The sequence below is a fragment of the Physella acuta genome, unplaced genomic scaffold, assembly GCF_028476545.2.
Source record: "Physella acuta isolate Inbredline_101_S28 unplaced genomic scaffold, ASM2847654v3 ptg000465l, whole genome shotgun sequence".
Classification (NCBI taxonomy): domain Eukaryota; kingdom Metazoa; phylum Mollusca; class Gastropoda; family Physidae; genus Physella; species Physella acuta.
This window is the reverse complement of record NW_026731984.1, coordinates 378,738-398,565: the sequence shown is the minus strand read 5'-3', so window position 1 is coordinate 398,565 and position 19,828 is coordinate 378,738. Positions and strand designations below refer to the sequence as shown.

At 33.7% G+C, this 19,828-nt stretch overlaps 2 protein-coding genes across 3 annotated transcripts in view; one reads left to right on the top strand and one right to left on the bottom strand.

Annotated features, from left to right (window-relative positions):
• Nucleotides 1–12: 12 nt before the first annotated feature.
• On the top strand, nucleotides 13–12,021 carry LOC131943716 (exosome complex component MTR3). 2 transcript variants are annotated; one of them, XM_059303932.1, is made up of 10 exons: nucleotides 13–89; nucleotides 5,241–5,369; nucleotides 5,548–5,605; nucleotides 5,961–6,039; nucleotides 6,993–7,167; nucleotides 8,145–8,205; nucleotides 8,526–8,611; nucleotides 10,977–11,045; nucleotides 11,445–11,555; nucleotides 11,877–12,021. In XM_059303932.1, exons 2-10 carry the CDS (start codon nucleotides 5,286–5,288, stop codon nucleotides 11,976–11,978), a joined length of 825 nt encoding a protein of 274 aa, XP_059159915.1. In that variant the 5' UTR covers nucleotides 13–89; nucleotides 5,241–5,285; the 3' UTR covers nucleotides 11,979–12,021. The 2 variants fall into 2 exon arrangements, with proteins under 2 accessions (XP_059159915.1, XP_059159916.1); XM_059303933.1 differs by lacking the exon at nucleotides 13–89 and adding an exon at nucleotides 149–192.
• Nucleotides 12,022–18,616: 6,595 nt separating this feature from the next.
• LOC131943710 (regulating synaptic membrane exocytosis protein 2) overlaps nucleotides 18,617–19,828 on the bottom strand; it is a 75,986-nt gene continuing 74,774 nt past the window's right edge. The window contains exons 24-25 of the mRNA XM_059303924.1: nucleotides 19,558–19,697; nucleotides 18,617–19,349 (exon numbers count right to left, since the gene is read on the bottom strand). Of these exons, the coding sequence (XP_059159907.1) occupies nucleotides 19,131–19,349; nucleotides 19,558–19,697 (359 nt within the window). The 3' untranslated portion in view covers nucleotides 18,617–19,130. The remainder of the gene's footprint in view (nucleotides 19,350–19,557; nucleotides 19,698–19,828) is intronic.

Sequence of the window (19,828 nt, the reverse complement as noted above, 5' to 3'; positions counted from 1 at the left end):
ATTTAGTACAACCGCTAAATTTAAAAACCATAAACAAAACAACTTTTAAAAGGAACACGAAACGACGTTGATAGGGAAAGAATCACGAGGTAAACAAATAAATTGCAAAACTACTAGATTCTAGATCTAGAATCTAGATCTAGACTAGTCTAGATCTAAGTTAACATTAGGCCCAATCAAATATTATTTTATGTAAGCTTGTTAAAATATTGGTAATCTATCGTTTTAGGTAGGCCTCTAGGCACTAGGATTGGCCTCCCGATTCTCGCTGGGCGGCGTATTTTTTCTCCCGTTACCGACTGGTTTGCGTGTGCGGCTACGCGAAATCGACGGTTTAGTAAATTTTTTTTCTGTCCGTTATTGAACGGTCAAATTTAATGTGAACATTGTTTTTCTACTTAAAAATGGACCTAGCCTGGCTTTTTGTCTTTTGTTTTTATTTTCATGGATTATTCAAAATGGAGTTTTTCATTGAAAATAAGGTAAGCTCGATTTATTCTTTAAAATTAACTATTGGACGCATGTCTTTTTTTATTGATTGCTAGAGTCCCTACACCATTTTCCTCTATCATACTGAAATTTGAAAGTGTTTGGATGCAGCTCATAGAAGTTATATGCTGCCCCGTGGGGTGTATGGTTTAGCGCTGTCTTGTGCTTACTTAGAAAGCAAAAGTGAAAAACCGGAAGGAGTCGGGTCTCTTTATTTCTTAATACTTTACGCTTACACGAGAGGAGCATGATTATGTGATGTGTAGGGTCTACTCACTGTATTGTGGGTGGGGAGAGGGGGTGGGGGGGCTTTGCTTATTGCATGACGTCATACGGTGTTAAGCGTAATCATGTGTAAAGACGACCATTAACTAGGATTTATTAGATTGTGGGCAAGATAGGCGTATCAACTTTGACTGTTTTTTTTTTTTATTTTATATTTGGAACATCGTAATTTGTAAACTTATTATTGTAGGTTTTTTTTTTATATACAAATCGCATAGGCCCTAGCGTGTTTTATTTTTTTAACTGTGTTCACCGGGAAACGGTCAATGACCATCCTATTTGACGTCACAGAATTACGGGTGAAAGTGAGGTCAAGTTTTGGCTTTTTCTGATGTGCTACGTGGGTGAGGGTTGAGTAAATGTAACTTAGTAAGCATCGGTGGGCGATACAACTTGGTGACGTCATTTATGGACAATCACACCACCCCCCCCCCCCCCCCCCCCCCGCTGATAGGTACAAAGACTTTACTACATTTTTAAGTTTCTCACCGCCAGTGTTTGAATGTAAACTTTGTAGCGCCGTGCAGTTTTGGTGTTATCACTGTAGTCTGGGCGACAAAGCTGTTTTATCGTGAGCATTAATGACGCGAGCGCTTAGCCACGTGCCTTATTGATGAGCGGTTTTGTCGGGGATTTCAGTGTCGGCTTTGTCGGGGATTTCATTGTCCGTTTTGTTGGGGATTTCAATGTCCGTTTTGTCGGGGATTTCAATGTCCGTTTTGTCGGGGATTTCAATGTCGGGAGTTTTGTCACATGGCATATGGACAGTAGCATTTTGTGGTCTGATATTTTTAAGGGAGCCTTATATCACAGGGCCATTTATTTTTAACGGGATCGATTTTTCAGGACCTTTGCCTTTAATATTGCCCTGTCGGGGTATTTTTTGATGAATGAGTATAATTTTAGGAAACAATTTTTGTACTTACCTGCCTACATTTTTATTTTGCTTTACATATGTGTTTTTATTTGCTAGTTATATTTTATTTATTGTCATGCTAATGAAGTATGTTTTATATTCCAGACAGAATATGCACTTCTAAAGCAGAGCAGAAACCATATGTAGAACAATATATTATAAATTATAATAAAGAATAAAGTTCTTTGGTGTACTCCTATAAATTGTTCATCATTACTTTTTTTACTCTAATAAAACTGCAGTTTATTTTTACAACAAGCATATTCATTGAGATTAAAATTAAAATAAATGAGGCCCAGCAAGGGACAGTATTTGAGCCAGCAGTGAAGAAAAAGTTATTTCTTTTCAAATTGACAAATGTTCTTTAGAAATGCAAAATATTTTGGTATAAATCAGAAACATTATTATAAACATAATTAAACTAAATCTTCATTTAAAGTAGTGTGGTTATGACTATGCCCAGTTGTCTTCAAAATCCATAGAATATCAGGTACTCATTACAGCTGGGTGGACTCGGGGATGTCCTATCAACCTCAGTCCGGGATCCGAACTTGAGGCTTAAGGTTAACATTTGGGCGTTCTATCATCTGACCATGTCATCCCTTCATTTAATTACAATCACTGAATCAATCAGACTGACTAAGGGTCTTAAACAAAGTTAAATGATTTGCCATCAATGTAACATCAACATATATATTTTCACTTTTGGAACAATGATAATGATAATCATTTACATAATTACAATGTGAGTTGTATCAATTCTTCAGCTCAATGAAAAGAAAAACATACCTGTATGATAATTATTTAGTTAGTATTAATAGACACACTTTTAGAACTTCATTCAAGCAAGCTCTGTGCTTGATATTTTTAATAAATAGATAGAACTCACACTCAGGTTGTGCGAAAAGTTTTTGGTTTTTAAAAGGGGGGTACCTTCTTCAACCATATATTTCTGGCAAACAGATGGAGTCAAAACCAGAATTTTGATTATTTCTTTTGTAGTATACAGTTATCTAAAGTTAAGCAAATTTTGGAACTTAAATGCTCAGTAGTTTAAATTTGCCATAATTTTGTATTTCACATAAACCAGACTTCGGTTTTGTAGAATCGCATGATTTATCAGCTTTGCATCATGATATACAAAAATCTTTCATGCTATGATCAATATTTTGATATTATTCATTGACACACCCATAGTTACTCATTTTGAGTTATTTTAAGCTTAATATTTCAAATAGTTAAAATTTAAACTGTGGTTGTATGAAAGCACTGCATGTAGTTTACAGGCTATGATCATTTTAGTGCACACTAAAAAAATCTTGATCACAAAAATTAAAAAAATCCTATGTTAAAAAATGCACCTTTTTTAATAGGAAAAAAAATCATAACTTTTTAACCGTTAGAGCTACATCAAAAAGGAAAACTGTTCTGTGATTCTAATTTTTTGCTCCTTTTACCTGCAGTCATTGTTTTGCAATTAAACCATATTTGAAATTATATCCTAGTACCTAGCCTAGGCCTACGTACTAAAATCGCCCGCGACTAGATCTAGATCTAGAATTCTAGATCTAGTTAGTGTAGTTATATTCTAGTAATGTGAAAAACAGGTGACTCAAATTTTAATTTTTAATAATCAATATTATTGAAATGTGAGATGATTATTGATTCAATAATCATTTCACATTTTGAGGTGAGGAGGATCTAGATCTAATTCCGATCATTTATGTTTTGAAAAATACAAAAATTAAAAAAAAGTGTTTCATTTATGTTATGTAGATCTACTGATCTAGATCTACCTGTTTTTAAACAATTGAATTAAAACTTTTCAGTAATAAATGAAGACTAGCGATGTTTCCAACATATACAACCATGCTCATTATAGCAGCCATCTTAAGTTTTTGTTTGTAAACTTATAGTGCAAGATTCAGGGGAAGCCACTCTATTTTACAATTGGCTGTATAGTGTATAGCAAATCTTGCTCGCACACACTGCTGTTTAAAGTTAATTTCTGGCCTATATTGATATATTTACTTATTTAGCCATTGATTTAGGTTTATTATTCATTTATCTATAATATTTGACACAAATATATCACAATATATTTCTATTAAAGCCTTGACAATGAGGTAACTTTTTCGTACATAACTAGCCGCAGGCGGTTTTACGTACCTAAAATGATAGATTACGGACTAGACTATCCATGAGTCCACCCAGCTCTGATGGGTACCCAACTCACCTTAGGAAAAGTAAAGGTGACTTGGCATAGTGCTGATCACGCTATCCCTTCATATGCTGAGGTCACACTCACAGAAACAGGAGAACTCTTTAACTCTCTATTCACTTGCCCCATAGACCGGCAGGTTTGGAAGGGGAACTTTGCTAATTACTAACCTTTAGTTAGACTAGTTACTACTAGCTAAATTTCTTTGACCCGGGCCCATGCTGATGGCTGTTTTCCTAACACAGTAACACCAAACACACACTGGGCCTTAATGTTACATGCAATTAAATATTAAGCTATTTTGTAATAATTTATGTGGGCCTATATTATGCAGAGGTGTCGCGAGGCGGGGGCGGAGGGTACAGACACCAGGGGAAAAACCTTTTAGGGAGGTGACAGTGAAAGCTGCAAAATATGTTGAAGAAATATACTTTTTGTCAGCTCAGTTAATGATTAATTAGAGTTAATCCACATATATTAGGCCTAATAAGTGACTATAGATAAACATCTTTACTATTAACTGTACACTCTTTAAAAATATCACCCGAGGGTGGGGGAGGGGGAGAGTGTAGCACCAACTACAAACTTTACAGAGAAAAAAATGTTTTCTTGAATATTTTGAATAACTGATCAGTCAATCAACGACTGGGGAGGGGATGACACCAAAAATGTAATCATTTACGATAAAAACAATGCTTTTTCCACATGAATGAATTGGTGGATTAACATAACGAGTGCTCAAATTGAAGACATTAGGCAAAATGGGAGGGGTAACACCAATTGCAACTTTAGATATAGGCCTATGTAGACCTTATATATATATATATATATATATATATATATATATATATCATCATCGCTCCTTTATGGCCCCTGGGGAGCAAAGGGCTGCAACCACACATCTCCAGTGGACTCGGTTTTGGGCTGCTCCTCTAATCTGTGCCCATGAGAGCCCAGCTGTTTTTGCCTCTTCCTCAACCGTTCTCTTCCATGTTTTCTTTGGTCGGCCCTCCTTTTCCCCTGGGGATTCCAGTCCAATGCATGTTTTGCGATGTTTTCTTTTTCTTTTCTTAACGTGTGTCCAATCCATCCCCATATATATATATATATATATATATATATATATATATATATATATATATATATATATATATATATATATAAATTGGGGGGAGGGGGTGACACCATGAGGAGCCGCACCGGGTGACACCCGACCTAGCGACGCCACTGCCTATAATATGGCATATTTTAGGCCAGAACAGATTATTATCTCAATGAATATTTTTTTAACTTTAATTCTAAAATATATTCTGTTGTTTTTTTTAACAGAGGCTCAAAAATATTACTTAGTCTAAAGTCAGTCATCTTATAAACATGCCAACTGACACCAAGCGTATTACTGGGCCAGAGTCTTCTCAGAGCCCATATGATTACTGTCCTGCTCCCTCATTAGATTTGGTAAGTATTTACTGTTTTACAATTCCCTACTTAGCCTTCAGAACTATATCATTTAATTAAATTTTTATTTTACTGTGTGAATATTTATAGAATACTGTTTTTTTTTTTTTAACATTACATTAAAAAACTATGCTTGTTTTCCATTTTATGCCAATATTGTTTTGTTTTTTTTGTTTAGAAAAATCTGAAGGGCAAGCGTCATGATGAAAGATCAAACAGTCAGTTACGCCCCTTGTGTAAGTTGTTTCTTTTGCTGGATATTTGTATTTAATGTTGATCATATTTCTTTACTATTTCTCTAACTTCTGTTCATTCACTTATCAATTACTTTCCCTTTGTTCTTTTAAATGTCTGAGAAAAGTCTTGAAAATGTTTAACCTTTTGTTTACTAATGCTGTTTGAATATTTTAAATTTAGTGCACATTTATAAATGTAAAAAAAAAATTCTTTATATTATGCACCTAGTTTCAAAGAACTGTTTTAAAGATTTCCAAGTCTCTTCTTTTGTTCAACATAATATTTGAATGACAAAATAAAGAAGATACAGTAATGTACTATTTAAAAAAACCAAACTTAACTTTTTTTATCCAGTTTTGCGAGCAGGCGTAGTAAGCCATGCCAGAGGGTCTGGGTACATTGAGATGGATCAAACTAAAGTTATATGTGCTGTGTAAGTATTACTTTACTTTTTTAGCGCAATTTCCATTCTGGAGAATTGCGTTTATTAACCCGTCATTTCTGGATGGATGGATGTGTGTTCGCAGCTTTAAGTCGTATCTCCTCCTCAACGAAGCAATATCGAGGACTAGTTCCAAAAGCAATTATGTTAAGCAAGTTACGAGGATGATAGAGGGCCAAAAAAATTCTGGAATTCCTTCCTGGATTTCCCAGAAAAGCCAAAAAACCTTTAAAAAATGCAGTTTTTGGCCCATATCTCAGCAACCAGACCACTTAGCGACTTGAAACATTTACCAATCGATTCCTGCCATAATTTAGAACAATATTGCCAAAGAAAGTTTTCAAAAATATCCTTTCGTTCGGTCACAAATTTTTTTTTAAACTTACATTAAACATAATACACTACAATACTATATAGCAATATAGTTATATGACTAAAAACCATTGTGCGCCTACTGAACTTGATAGCGCATCTATTGAACGTGATGACGATTTAAAATTGTTATGGATAACATAAGGAAATTGCGCTTAAATTGTCACTAGACTTTTTAATTAACTTGTTTTTATTGTAAATTTGTATTGTGATGTTATACTTTCTCAGTTCCCATCCAAGTTAATTATATAGATACAAATATAATGATTGGTGTTTAGTAAAATGTATTTAACATATTTTTTTAGTATAGCATTACTGATAATAAAGTAACATAGGCTAGCACAAGTCAACATATTAAAAATTGTGTATTGTGGTTTTATTTCTCTTTATTAATATAACCTGACATATGTTAACGGATTGATTATATTGATTAATTTTTCGTGCTAATTTTAATATCATTTTTAAAAAACCCAACTGCAAACTTTCTCTATAATCCAAAACTCAGGTTTTTATTTTGGGAAATAAATCCATGGATATAAATACTTAAATGCTGCTGTAATTTCAATTTCTAGATATGGTCCCAGAGAGGTTCTTCGAAGAGAAGATTTCAGTTTGAAAGGCCAGTTGACATGTGACTTCAAATTCACAACATTTTCCTGCCGCAAGCGTAGACAACATCAACAAGATAACCAGGAGAAGGATTTGTCATTGCAGATACTGGAGGCCCTGGAGCCAGCTCTTTGTCTGGTGTGTGGTTGTCTCTGGTGTGTCTGTGTGGTGAAATGTGGGTGCTGTTGATGTGGTGAAATGTGGGTTATGTTGGTGTGGTGAAATGTGGGTGCTGTTGATGTGGTGAATGTAGTTGCTGTTGGTGTGGTCTAATGTGGGTGTTGTTGGTGTGATGTGATGTGGTGACTGTTGGTGTGGTCTAATGTGTTTGTCTTTGTTCTAGTGTAATGTGGGTTATGTTGGTGTGGTGAAATGTAGTTGCTGTTGGTGTGGTGTAATGTGGTTGCTGTTGGTGTGGTGTAATGTGGTTGCTGTTGGTGTGGTGTAATGTGGTTGCTGTTGGTGTGGTGTAATGTGGTTGCTGTTGGTGTGGTGTAATGTGGTTGCTGTTGGTGTGGTGTGATGTTGGTGTGGTGTAATGTGGTTGCTGTTGGTGTGGTGTGATGTTGGTGTGGTGTAATGTGGTTGCTGTTGGTGTGGTGTGATGTTGGTGTGGTGTAATGTGGTTGCTGTTGGTGTGGTGTAATGTGGTTGCTGTTGGTGTGGTGTAATGTGGTTGCTGTTGGTGTGGTGTAATGTGGTGACTGTTGGTGTGGTGTAATGATGGTGCTGTTGGTGTGGTGTAATGTGGTTGCTGTTGGTGTGGTGTAATGTGTTTGTCTTTGTTCTAGTGTAATGTGGGTGCTGTTGATCTGGTGAAATTTGGTTGTCTCTAGTGTGTGGTGTTATGTTGTTGTCTCTAGTGTGTGGTGTTTGTTGTCCCTGGTGTGTGGTGTAATGTGGATGTTGTTGGTCTGGTGTAATTTGGATGTCATGGTGTGTGGTGTTTGTTGTCCCTGGTGTGTGGTGTAATGTGGATGTTGTTGGTCTGGTGTAATTTGGATGTCATGGTGTGTGGTGTAATGTGGTTTTTCACTAAAACATTCTCATTCCCTACACAGTTGTACTACAATTTATCTTTTCAACAGCTTACATTCCATTGTTTATTATTACAGCACAAATACCCTAAGTCGCAAATTAACATTTATATAACAGTTCTACAAAATGATGGATGTGGTAAATATTTTCTTTTAAATTAAATATTTTTACGTGTTTTAAATATCAAATCTAACCCAAACTTGTTGAATTTAAATTAATATTTTACATATTGAACTAGGCATTGAATTTTGCTACTATAAAGTAATTTTTGAAGATTTATTAGAGTATTATGGTATTATATTATAGTTTTAATTATACAGATACAGAACAACTTAGAATTAGGGTTTGGGTTCAGTTTAGTTTCTAAATTATTAAAGGATATTAGTTACTAATATAGACAACTGATCTAACGCCATTCTTTGTCATATAAAAATAAGAACATATTGTTTCCTCATTAGCACTGTCAGCCTCTGTAATTTGTGCCTCACTAGCTCTGGCCTCAGCTGGTATAGAGATGTATGATTTAGTCCTTGCTTCATCTCTGGTAAGTGATCCATCAGTTTAATGCATAAATTTAATTCGTTCTCAGGTCACTTGGTATGCAGGAAAATACTGCATCATTTCCTAACTCTTTTTTTTTCTGCCGTCGGTGTAGATAAACTAACAAAAAAGAACCTTTATTTAAATGTTTTGCTAATGCTCTTTATTACCAGGGGATTAATTTACCTCAAGATAGAGTAGCTTCCCTTTTTGTTTAACAATGTTTAGAGCACGGGTTCCCAAACTGGTCGCCAACTGGTATACTAAACCTCAGTAATGAGAAACAAAACATAAATATTTAGAAGAATATCTGAAATTCGGCTTTACTAACATCACTGGAAATGAAATAGAGAAGAAGCAATGTGTACTGTACAAAGTTGTTCTGTCACGAGTTTATGAAATCTTCAAAACTAAAACGTCATTTGAGACGAGTCATAAAATATATGGAGGCTTTTCGTCGGCATGAAGCTAGCTGCAAACGTCAGAGACTTGATCAAACAGGAAGTTTTCACCAATGAAGTACAGCATTAGTGCAAGCATCACATGAAGTCGCGATAGAAAATGCCAAGCAAAAAAAAAAACACAATAGGAGTAAATCTCATCAAACGCTGCATGTTGAAGATGGTGAAGTTAATTGTTGGGGATTCCAGTGCAGTAAAGATGCAACAAATATCACTGCCTAATAATACTATTCAGCGACATATAGCAGACATGTCCGTAGATGTTAAATAACACATTATTATTGAAATCAAGCTTTCACCATTGTTTGCTTTTCAAGTTGATAAATTCACAGACGTGAGTTCGTGTTCGCAGTTGCTGGTCTGTGTCTATATTCATTCAGATGATAGCAAAGAAGAGTTGCTATTTTGTGAAGATAGCATGGAGAAAATAAATACGTTTTTTGAAACTGGATGATTAAAATGGGTTAAAACGGCTGTGGGGGTTTGTATGGATGGTGCGCCATCTATGTTTAAGTCAAAATCGGGATTTCAGAAAACAGTAAAGATTTAACTCCCTAACCACTGCCCTCGCCATCAAGACTCCATTGCTAGTAAAAGTCGTAAATTATATTAAATCTGGAGCCTTCAAAGAACTGAGTAAAGACATGAATAAAGATGACGAGGTTCTGCTTTTCTACACTACAGTATGCTGGCTGTCAAACAAAATGTTGTGAATCGTGTTTTTTTATTGAAATCTGAAATCAAATTGTTCTTGGAAGTGCAAAGGAAACAAGACTTTTGGTATACTTAAAACGACAAAGAGTGGTTGGAGAGAATATCATACCTAGCTGATGTATTCAAACGTAAGCATAAGCTTAACCTGAAGCTTCAGGGAAAATTGTCGAATATTATCACTTTCCATGATAATCTCGGGGCATTTTTATCAAATCTGCAAAATCGGCGAAGAAAATAAATCTTGGAAATATTATAATTTTGAGAAACTCTGTGGTGTGGTAGATGAATCTGATTGTGAGATAATTAAAATTTTGAAAGAAGCTATTTCTGGGCATCTTGAATCTCTTGAAAACGAACTGCAGCGCTATTTCTCTGAGCTGAAAAAAGAAGAATCTGCATTGACGCATTACCCATTCTCTTATTCCCTTGATGTTGCCAGCATTCCCGATGAATTACAAGATAAATTCTTTGATTTGCAGAATGATTTCGCGGAAGATGTAAAACTGCACACAGAATTTTGGTGTAATATTCACCATTTATACCCAAACGTAAAATTGATTGACTTTTCGAGAATAGATTTTCAACACTATTCTCCGATTAAAAACAAAATAAAAAATAAATTGAATGTTGATAATGACATAGGTTGGCGTTAACAAAAACTTAACCGCAAATGTTTAGAAAATAGCATGCAATTTTACTTATGTTATTAAAACATTTATTAAGAGTAGTTCGTATTGAAAGTCTACTAGAAAATCTTATTTTAGTGCTTATTAATTTCCATACTAATTTCGGCTTTTTAATTCTATAGGGGTCGCATGTCACTTATTTTTTATAAAAGGGGGTCGCCACTAAAAAAAGTTTGGGAACCACTGGTTTAGAGTGTTTGTTGTTTTCAGAGGGTAGAGAATATTTATTATGGTGTTTAGTAAAAGATTATATAAGAATATATTTTAATAATAAAGTGTTGAGGTTTTATAATAGATTCACTGTATACAATTATGAAAAAAATTATTCAATGCTATAACCACTTTAGCCAATCCTATTTTTAGTGTGTGGATTTTCTCCATTTTTGTGACCTGGTATGAGTGTGTTTGTGCAGCATTTACGTATAATGGTTTAAGGTTCATTTGAGTGTATTTGGTAAAAGATTATTTACTTTTAAACATTTTAAAGAAATGCATTTATCTGCACCAGGGTGTGTACGGATCATTAACATTGGTAGACCCAACATCATTGGAAGAAGAAACTATTCTTACTAAAGCTGTGAGTCCTAAATATTTATGTTTCCTTTATTAAATTATGCTTACTATTCACCAGTAAAGTAAATAACATAGCACAATTTAAGTTCCAATTTTAAAAGTTGATTTTAACACACAGAAACACAACCATATTAGATTGTTTTTTCTACTTTAGTTTTTATTTTATTTTAAAGTAATACAATAAAACTAATTTTTGAACACCATCCTCCATAAAGTAGCACATTCCCTTCTTTGTCACCTAGCTATTTTATGTCATTTATTGTTAAATATTAATTGACTGTATTTACTGTTAATGATGATAAAGGTTCTATTCATATTATATTATTAAGTTAGATACTTGCTTATATTCTATATAAATTAATATTAAATTTATATTTATGTAGCCCGTTTTTTCTATTATTAGGAAAAAAGTGAAAACAATGCTGGAATTGTTACAGTGGCTTTTCTCCCATCTATAAGTCAGGTGTCTGCAATAACTAGTGATGGAGAACTTCAGTTTGATGCTGTCAGCAAGGTAACACTGGTTTACTTAAATTTAACTGCAACAGTTGTGGTTATTTTGTTGGCTTAGGTTGAGCAGCAGAAGATGTAGTTACTGTTTTTATGCTAGGCAGCAAAAATTTTATGTTAAATTCGGCAAAAAAAAAATGTGCCAATATGTTTTAAAATTTTACTGTTTTTTTGTTTCAATAACAAAGGCGTTAAAATATTAAAATCTATAATGAACCTTAAATATATAAGTGAGTGACTGTAATGTATTTGTAATAAGAATTATTTTTACAAAGCATTTTGTAGTTCATCATACTGAAGTCAATCTTTACAAATTTGCCCACAGTGCATGCATGCTTGTGTTGAGAATTGCCAGAAACTGTACCCAGTCCTACAGAAGGCTTTATTTGATCATGTTAAAGAAAAGAAAGAATCAACTCACTCCTGAGTTTTCCTTCCCGTTTATGTAAATAAATGAATGCATTTTATTGGGTGGTTTTTTTCCATGTTTTTGTTACGAAATTCAGTATAGTGTGTTATTAAACTAAGTTTAAATAAATAGTGATTAAATTTTAAAGGAAGTCGCTAATCCAATGCTGAGATGGCATTATTTCTATAAGTTTAGCTATAGGTTGTAGTAAATGACCGATTTGGCAAGGAGTGATTGACCATGCTGTAGCAATTTAGAGTTACGAGACATACTATAAATGAGGAGTCTAATTGTGTCACATAAAATTGGTTTTAGTATTAAGTTTTGATAGCTAACCTAGGGTTCTGGGGATTTTTCTGTTAAAATATTAGCCTTAAAGTTGATCATTAGTAAAATGTCATAAAATTGAGTTTAGTATTTGTAAGTTATGATAGCTAACCTGAGGTTTTTTAAAAGATTAGCCTTAAAGTTATCAATAGTAAAATGTGGCATCAAGGATAATTTTATTTTTTAAGTGGGCTCTTTGTATACCTGAGATGTAATTACCACAAGAGCCTTAGGCAGATTTAGTGAAAGGGTGCCTTACATCAATTTACGAAACACATTTTTCAAGTAGGCTCTTTTAATACTTGATGTAATCGCAATTGCCTGTCATTTGCAGATCTAGTGGGCGGCCTTTATCAATTAACCATACACAACAGTAAAACAAATTGAAAAAAAAACGCAGAATTTTATCCAGTCTTTACTTGTATTAAGATATCAGTAGAGAGGATTAGATGTAAAAATTCTAATAAACAAAACAAAGTGATAAAAAATGATGGTTAAACGTGAATGGATGAAACATCTCTCAAATGGACTAAACTTCCTTGGTGTGCTTGCAACAATGGAATCTATCAACTGGAAACACATCCCCTGGTTGAAAGCACACCAGTACACACACCATAGCAGACAAGCAGGCTTTTGTGTGCTTCTCTAGTACACCAACACACTTTCAATGAAACTTGCAAAGGTTTTTTAAAAACATGAACTCTACAACTGGAATACAAACAACTGATATAGAGGGTAACTGTCTGAAGAAGAGAAGATACCAAAGCAAGCTACCATCATGGATACCTTCAAAACGAGCTGTCGGAAATGACACATCTATTCTACCGCTACACATCTATACTACTTGCTACATGTCTGTTAAGTGGAGATGGAAGAAACAATTTAAAAAAAAACAAAAAACAAGGCAATTTCACACCTAAAAATCGATTGGTAAAAAGACAAATTGTTTAACTTGAAAGATTTTTTTTTTAAAGAAACGTTATAGGCTGGTATGTAAAGAGATATCATCACAGGGGTATGAAACTTGCTAGTCTTGTCAGACACAAAATATTATCTCTAGTGTCAAATAATGCAAACCATTTTAACCTAATACAAAAGTATAAAATAGAATGAGAGCTGTAGATATATAAATAGCTTGAACCAGTCAAGTTTTTTTTTTGACAAAGCTCTACTGAGTATCAAGACTACAACAAATGAAAATTTGTATTTTGAAACAAAGGGACCACCCTCATCAAAGCGTATAATATTGACTTCATGGAGAAGATGAAGATTACAGAGAGCCCTTGAAGGTAAAAATATCACAGAACAGTAGTTCACATTGTAGTAACTTTGATTCTTTAGTGAGAAAATGTAACCTTAAAAATATGTCAACTATAAAACCAGCATAACAAAGCCATCCTTTGCATGGAATATGTAAGTCTTGGTTCAGCTTCAAGGGGAGAGAATTATGCCTGAGTGATAAGTATTGATATTTGTATTTGCAGACAATACTTAAAGCAGTGTGTTTAAGGTTTACAATATCATACGATTTCTGTTTCTTTCACTGTGTATAGGTAAATTGCTGAGCCTGGATAAAAAGGGGTTTCTTTTACACATAGGATACATACAAATTTCATCTTGGGTACTTTAAATTAAATGATAAATTTAAAAACATATAAATACAGTAATTACAGTTAGATTCTCAAATCTAATAAAGGTTACCATTTAATTGAGATTAAATTAAACCTTACGAATCATCATAAGTACAAATTGTGTCAGGAAATATACGAAGAGAGGATCAATAATTCATTGACTATCAAGCTAGGAGCGTATTGCTGTTAATTAAAATTAAAACACAATAGAAATTAAAATAATTTTTTAGGATGTTAATTTTTGCTAACAGCACTGGTTCAAAACAAAAGAATGTTTTAGACTTGTTTTTCAGATTTTCAATCCATATTTGCTCAATAATTAAAGTCGTCTATGAAATGTGAACAAAGAAAGAACAGCAAACTGCTGAAAATGGAGAAAAAGTTTAAAAAGATCTACACAAATGAAACTATGCTGAGAGGTAAAGCTGAATTTGGGATTGAGGTAATTCAAAAAATGGTTTGAAAGGTCATATATCCTGTACACAGAAATGAGGGAGTCATTCTCAAACACAATTATACCATCTTTTTCCTCATGGTAATTGCATATTAGTAAAATTATTTCATCTTTCTAAGCTGAAGTTTACTGAGAGAAAAAAATCTTTTTTTAATGTTGATGTAGTTAAATGCATTGCTGTTAAAGAATATGTTTACATTACTTCTTTACCAGTTAGCAGCAATCAGCGATCTTATATAGTGTTTAAAAAAACGAACTATATTTTTGTTAAGTTTTAAGTATTTACAATTAAATTTCAAAAAGCCTAATAATTTGAGACATTCTAAAAGTGAAGAAAAAAAAAATTGTAGTTATATTAATGTGGGAATTAAGAGTAAAGTGTGCTAGTTATTCTTTTTTTATCTAACCTTAACATCGACAATAATGATCTCAATGTAACATCAGCAGCAGGCATTTTTTTTTTCTTCAAATCACTAAGCTTCATCAAAGAAAAATTTTGACTGACATTATAAAAAAAAAACAATGAATGCATCACACATCCTGGCGTTGGTGAAAATAAAATAGCGACACAGAACTAATGCAAGTTTTCAACTCGGACACATCTCAAAGGGACTAGTCTGTACACTTAGTATCTCCTCATTACACAAAAAAAAGCACATCATTGAAATTATGCTTAAGTTTTTAACAGTTAAGATCTTTAGTATGTATGTACACACAACAAAAATATTTTTAAAATGTCAATAATAATAGTAATAATAATAATAATAATAATAATCCATCTGCTATGGGTTTATACGAAAATAATGAAAATTGTGTAATACTAAATACATTGGAAATAGTTGAATGAAACTCAATACTTCTGTCTTAAATAATCATTTATATCAATAAAAACAGTTTAACAATTAGTATATGAATGATTTTTAAAAATGTAGATAGTAATAATAATAATAATTAGTTAATTAATAATCACATGTGCAGGCAGGGAATAATTTACAAATGAGTGTATTTACATTGACTAACTGAGAGATTGGTTAGATGAACATTTAATACCAGTACTGGTACAAGAAGGAATGCACTATCGCCATCTAGGAACTCTAAAATAGGCTATAAACAAATAGTACGCATAAATTAGGTTCAAAATCCACTGAACACACACCTTCTTTGGAATGTACATTCAATTCTTTTTTGCACTACATAAAAAAGAATACAGCATTAGTTGGCAACGCCAAATTGATCTAGGCACCAGAACGGAGCATAATGATAATAGATCACTAACTGATGACACAAATACATCAATAGTAAAAAGTAAACATTGTTTGGAAAAGTGCTTGGTATATGCTACATAGAGATGGCAGTGAAAAAAATTAAAGTATAGAAATATGCAGAGAAGGGTGGCTGTAAAAGATATTCAGAATTAAAGTATTTTTAAGCCAAGGTTAAGCCAATCTAGGGCCATGATGTACCCAATACTGGGCCATGATGTACCCAATATTGGGCCACGACGTACCCAATATTGGGCTACGACGTACCCAATATTGGGCCACGATGTACCCAATATTGGGCCACGACGTACCCAATATTGGGCCAACATTGGTGAGCTGACTAGGAAATCACTTTTTAACATTGTTAAAAATTTCATTTTCTTGAATTGCATTTTAAGCATAGAACTGTAGTACTTGCAAATGTTTTTCATGTATATATATACTTATATAACAGTGATAGATCTTGACTACAATCAACATGCAACAGCAAAGGTTTTAAAGTAACAAAATACACTTTGGCATGTCCTAATACCAGCAGAATAGACTTCAACTAAAGATGAAAAATTTCATCAAGGTCGATTACAAATAAGTTAGCAGTTAACATGTTCAAATAGGGAACAGGACATCCCATGCCCCCCCCCCCCCCGAGTAATAACCCCCTTGGCAATTCCCCCCCCCCCCCCCCCCCCCCCCCCGCCCAGTAGGACATAGCTTAAGGTACAGCTAGGGCTAGGTTTTGGAGCTAGGTTTTGGGTTAAGATTAGGGTTAGCACAAGGGCTAGGTTTAGGGTTAGGAATAGGGTTAGAGTTAGGCTAAGGTGAAGTTTTGGCTTTAGCTTAAGGCTAGGATTAAGGTAAGATATAGGTCTAGAGTTGGGGTTTGGTCTAGGGTTAGCTTTAATTATAAGGTTGGAGTTTGGGGTTAAGTTTAGGGTCAGGATTCTTGAGCTTGGGGGAGGGAGGTAATTACCCAGGGGGTAATTGCTCCAGGGGGGATGTCCGGAGGGGGTGGGTAATGTCCTAGACCCGTTCAAATATTTGTAAAAACTAAACTAATCCATTCCCTTCATTAATGTGGGAGGAAATCAAGGCTATTCTTTACAAAAAACCATTTTTTATACTAAAATGTTTATAACGCAATATAACAACATCAATTTTTGAAAATCAATGTCAAATTTTAAAAACTGTTTTAAAAATTCAGGATACGGTAAAGTTTAAAAAAAAAATCTATAAGAAAGTTTTTCACTTCATATTAATTGGAAACGTTTAGTTTACATGAAAAACAGTTATATATTTTTTGAAAGATTCTGAGCAGCTTATCAAATGGTGGGATGCCTTGGTAGCTTCAAGCAAAATTTTGATTATAAAATGCTACCCCATTGTAGCCCTTGCTTCCCCTAGGGTGGGTTCACACACACAAGCACCCAGTCTACCCTGAAGCACTTCGAAAAATTCAGGCTGCAACAGCTGAAGAAACTCCTTGAACATTGACAAAAATGTAGCAATATCTGAACACTGGAAAAATTTTAGTTATTCCTATACACAACCAAAAAAAAACAATTTAGTTTTCAAAGAGTTGATTCTTCTTTGCTTAACATTGTAACTTTCCCAATTTTACTTTTGCATTTAGTAAAATGCACTTTAAAGGGTTGATACAACATGCCTGATAAGTTATTCCTTGCATATGTCAAGATCTATAAAGTAATGAAAAAAAAAGATTTTTGCAACTAGTAATACTTTAACCATCCACTACATTTGCTTGAAACGAGCAGGTATCTTAGCAATATTTTACGTACTATTTCTAGTACCCTTTCATTAGGTTTTAAACAATCATTTTACAGTAGTAAAAAAAAAAAATATTTGCACAGGTAGTGTAAGAAGGTGGGGGAGGTGTAGAGGTAAAAAAAAAATTAAAAACAACACAAAGCTGCCACTCTTTCAATGTCTTATCACAGCCGGTCTGCTGGTACAAGAGATATGACTGAGTCCAAATGATATTGTGGGATGGCATGCAATGACAAATGTCTTGTATTGGAATCTTAGGGGCCAGTTCTCTGACTGCCTACATGCCTGTCATTGAAGTGGGTGGGCTAGCAAGTGACAAGACTATCGTACTTTATCTTCTACATTAAAAAAAAAAAATTTACATCCATATATAAAATTATATACACAAGTTGGCAAACCAAGAAACATAGTTCAAAAAAATTTGAAACTTACTAAAGGCAGCTCACACATTGGAGGAGATCAACCCTCCACTGTTTCTCAACGTACTGTTGGCGATATATAAACCCCTTGCACTGATTTAAAGTATTGTTTTTGCTTAATGCCATTTACAATCACTCAGATATTGTATGTGCGTAAAAAAAAAACCTTTGTTGGGTTTTAGATGAAGTAAATAACATTACAAAAAATAGTAATAAAACAAAACAGAATTATATCTAAATGACACAGAATAACAGTTTTCTATCAGCTAAAGGTAATAGTAACGACTATCAAATAACCATCAAGTAGAACATATGCTTTTTTGTTATAAACAACACTATAACAAAGTTGTTGTAGAAATTAAACAAAGTCCATCACATTACAGGAAGTCTTTCCATAGCTAGTTATAACATTAGAAGAAATGGTAAGATCGATCAGAAAATTGTAATTCTTTAACACGGAAATCTTGCAGCTGTTTCACGTAAACATTGCTTTGTTTGTATTTGTTTAGTGTTAGTTGTTCATGGGATAAGGTAAAAAAATACTAGCATGTTTATAAATGCTGTTATTAATGAAGGCCATATATAGCTTTAAATCAAACTTTAATGCAATGAGGGATATAAGTTTAAGTGAAGTTTATAGACTTAGGAAACACAACCACTAAGTGGTAGGCTAATGGGAGTGGTAGATTTTTTAACACACTTTAAACATGTGCCCCATTTTAATTCCAGTTTTAAAAATCAAAGAAAAAAGAATTTCTTTTTTTTTTACTTTAAATATCCTGCCCAATAATCGGAACGGCAGAAGAACTAAAAACTGTATCATAAAAAAGTAGTAAAAATTTAGTTGTTAATAAGAACTTTGAATTAAAAAAATAAGCCCTGAATAATAAATTTTCTTTAGCAGCACTAGTAATACAATAGCTGAACACTTTTTTTCCAAGAAGCCTTTTCCAAGAAGCCTAAAATTGATGTTGCTAGTAGAAGTCAAAATGCACATTCTGCCAAGAGCTGATAACCTTGTAAAGCACTGCACTGCAAAAGGCCTCAGAATGCAATAAGCTAAAATTATATCATCAAATAGGCATACATTTCCATTGCCATCTCCTAAAATTGAAAGTCCTGACCCCCTAAAACTCTTAGAAAAACAAGAACAGTTTTGTAATAAAGCCATGTATGTTTGGCACTCCAGAAATCTACCAACAAGCACATATACAATAATCTATAAAGTGTTAAGATATTACAGCAAAATAAAAAATTTAAAATTAAATTGGTCAGTCTAAAGTCCACTTGGGCTACGTCCTTCCCATTAAAGTTTCGAGCGATGTGGTTGAGCCTAGGCCAGCTTGGGCAAGACCTGTTGTTGAAGAGTGGTGGCCAAACAAGGAGGATGTTGGGAAAAGTTTGTACCAGCCAATCACAATGTTGCTTAGATCAAGATCATCCAATAAAATTTGAGCTACTCCCATAAACACTTTTTTATCCATCCGTCCATAGTCGCCCCACACTGTCACCTAAAATAACAAAACAAATTTTAAAACTGGGAATAGGGGTCAAAAAATTTGGTGAATATTAAATACTATTGCATTAGCATTACATAAATTTAAAAAACTGAAGATTATTTTATTGATAACTTAATTGCCAAAGTAATTTTTCTTGTTTTGTAAAAAATGAAAAAATAATTAAAATAAAATGTGACGAGCATTGAGGAAATCAGGTTACCTGTAAAATCCTGTTATGGTATGGTTCACTGAAAAACAGCTGTTGTTGATAGAGAGGATCGAGGGTGCGCCTTGCTGTTGTTGTTTTCTGTTTTTCAACACAGTGCTTGCCTTCAATAAGGTAGACTTTTACGTACGGAGCTGTAGGAACAAAACACTTGCCAGTTAGAGTAAGAAAATATCTGGCCACAGTAACAATATCATCATACTAGGCTGTGAAGAAAATGACACAAAATTGGGTAGTTCTGTGTACTCTATTTTAAGCTAGTAAT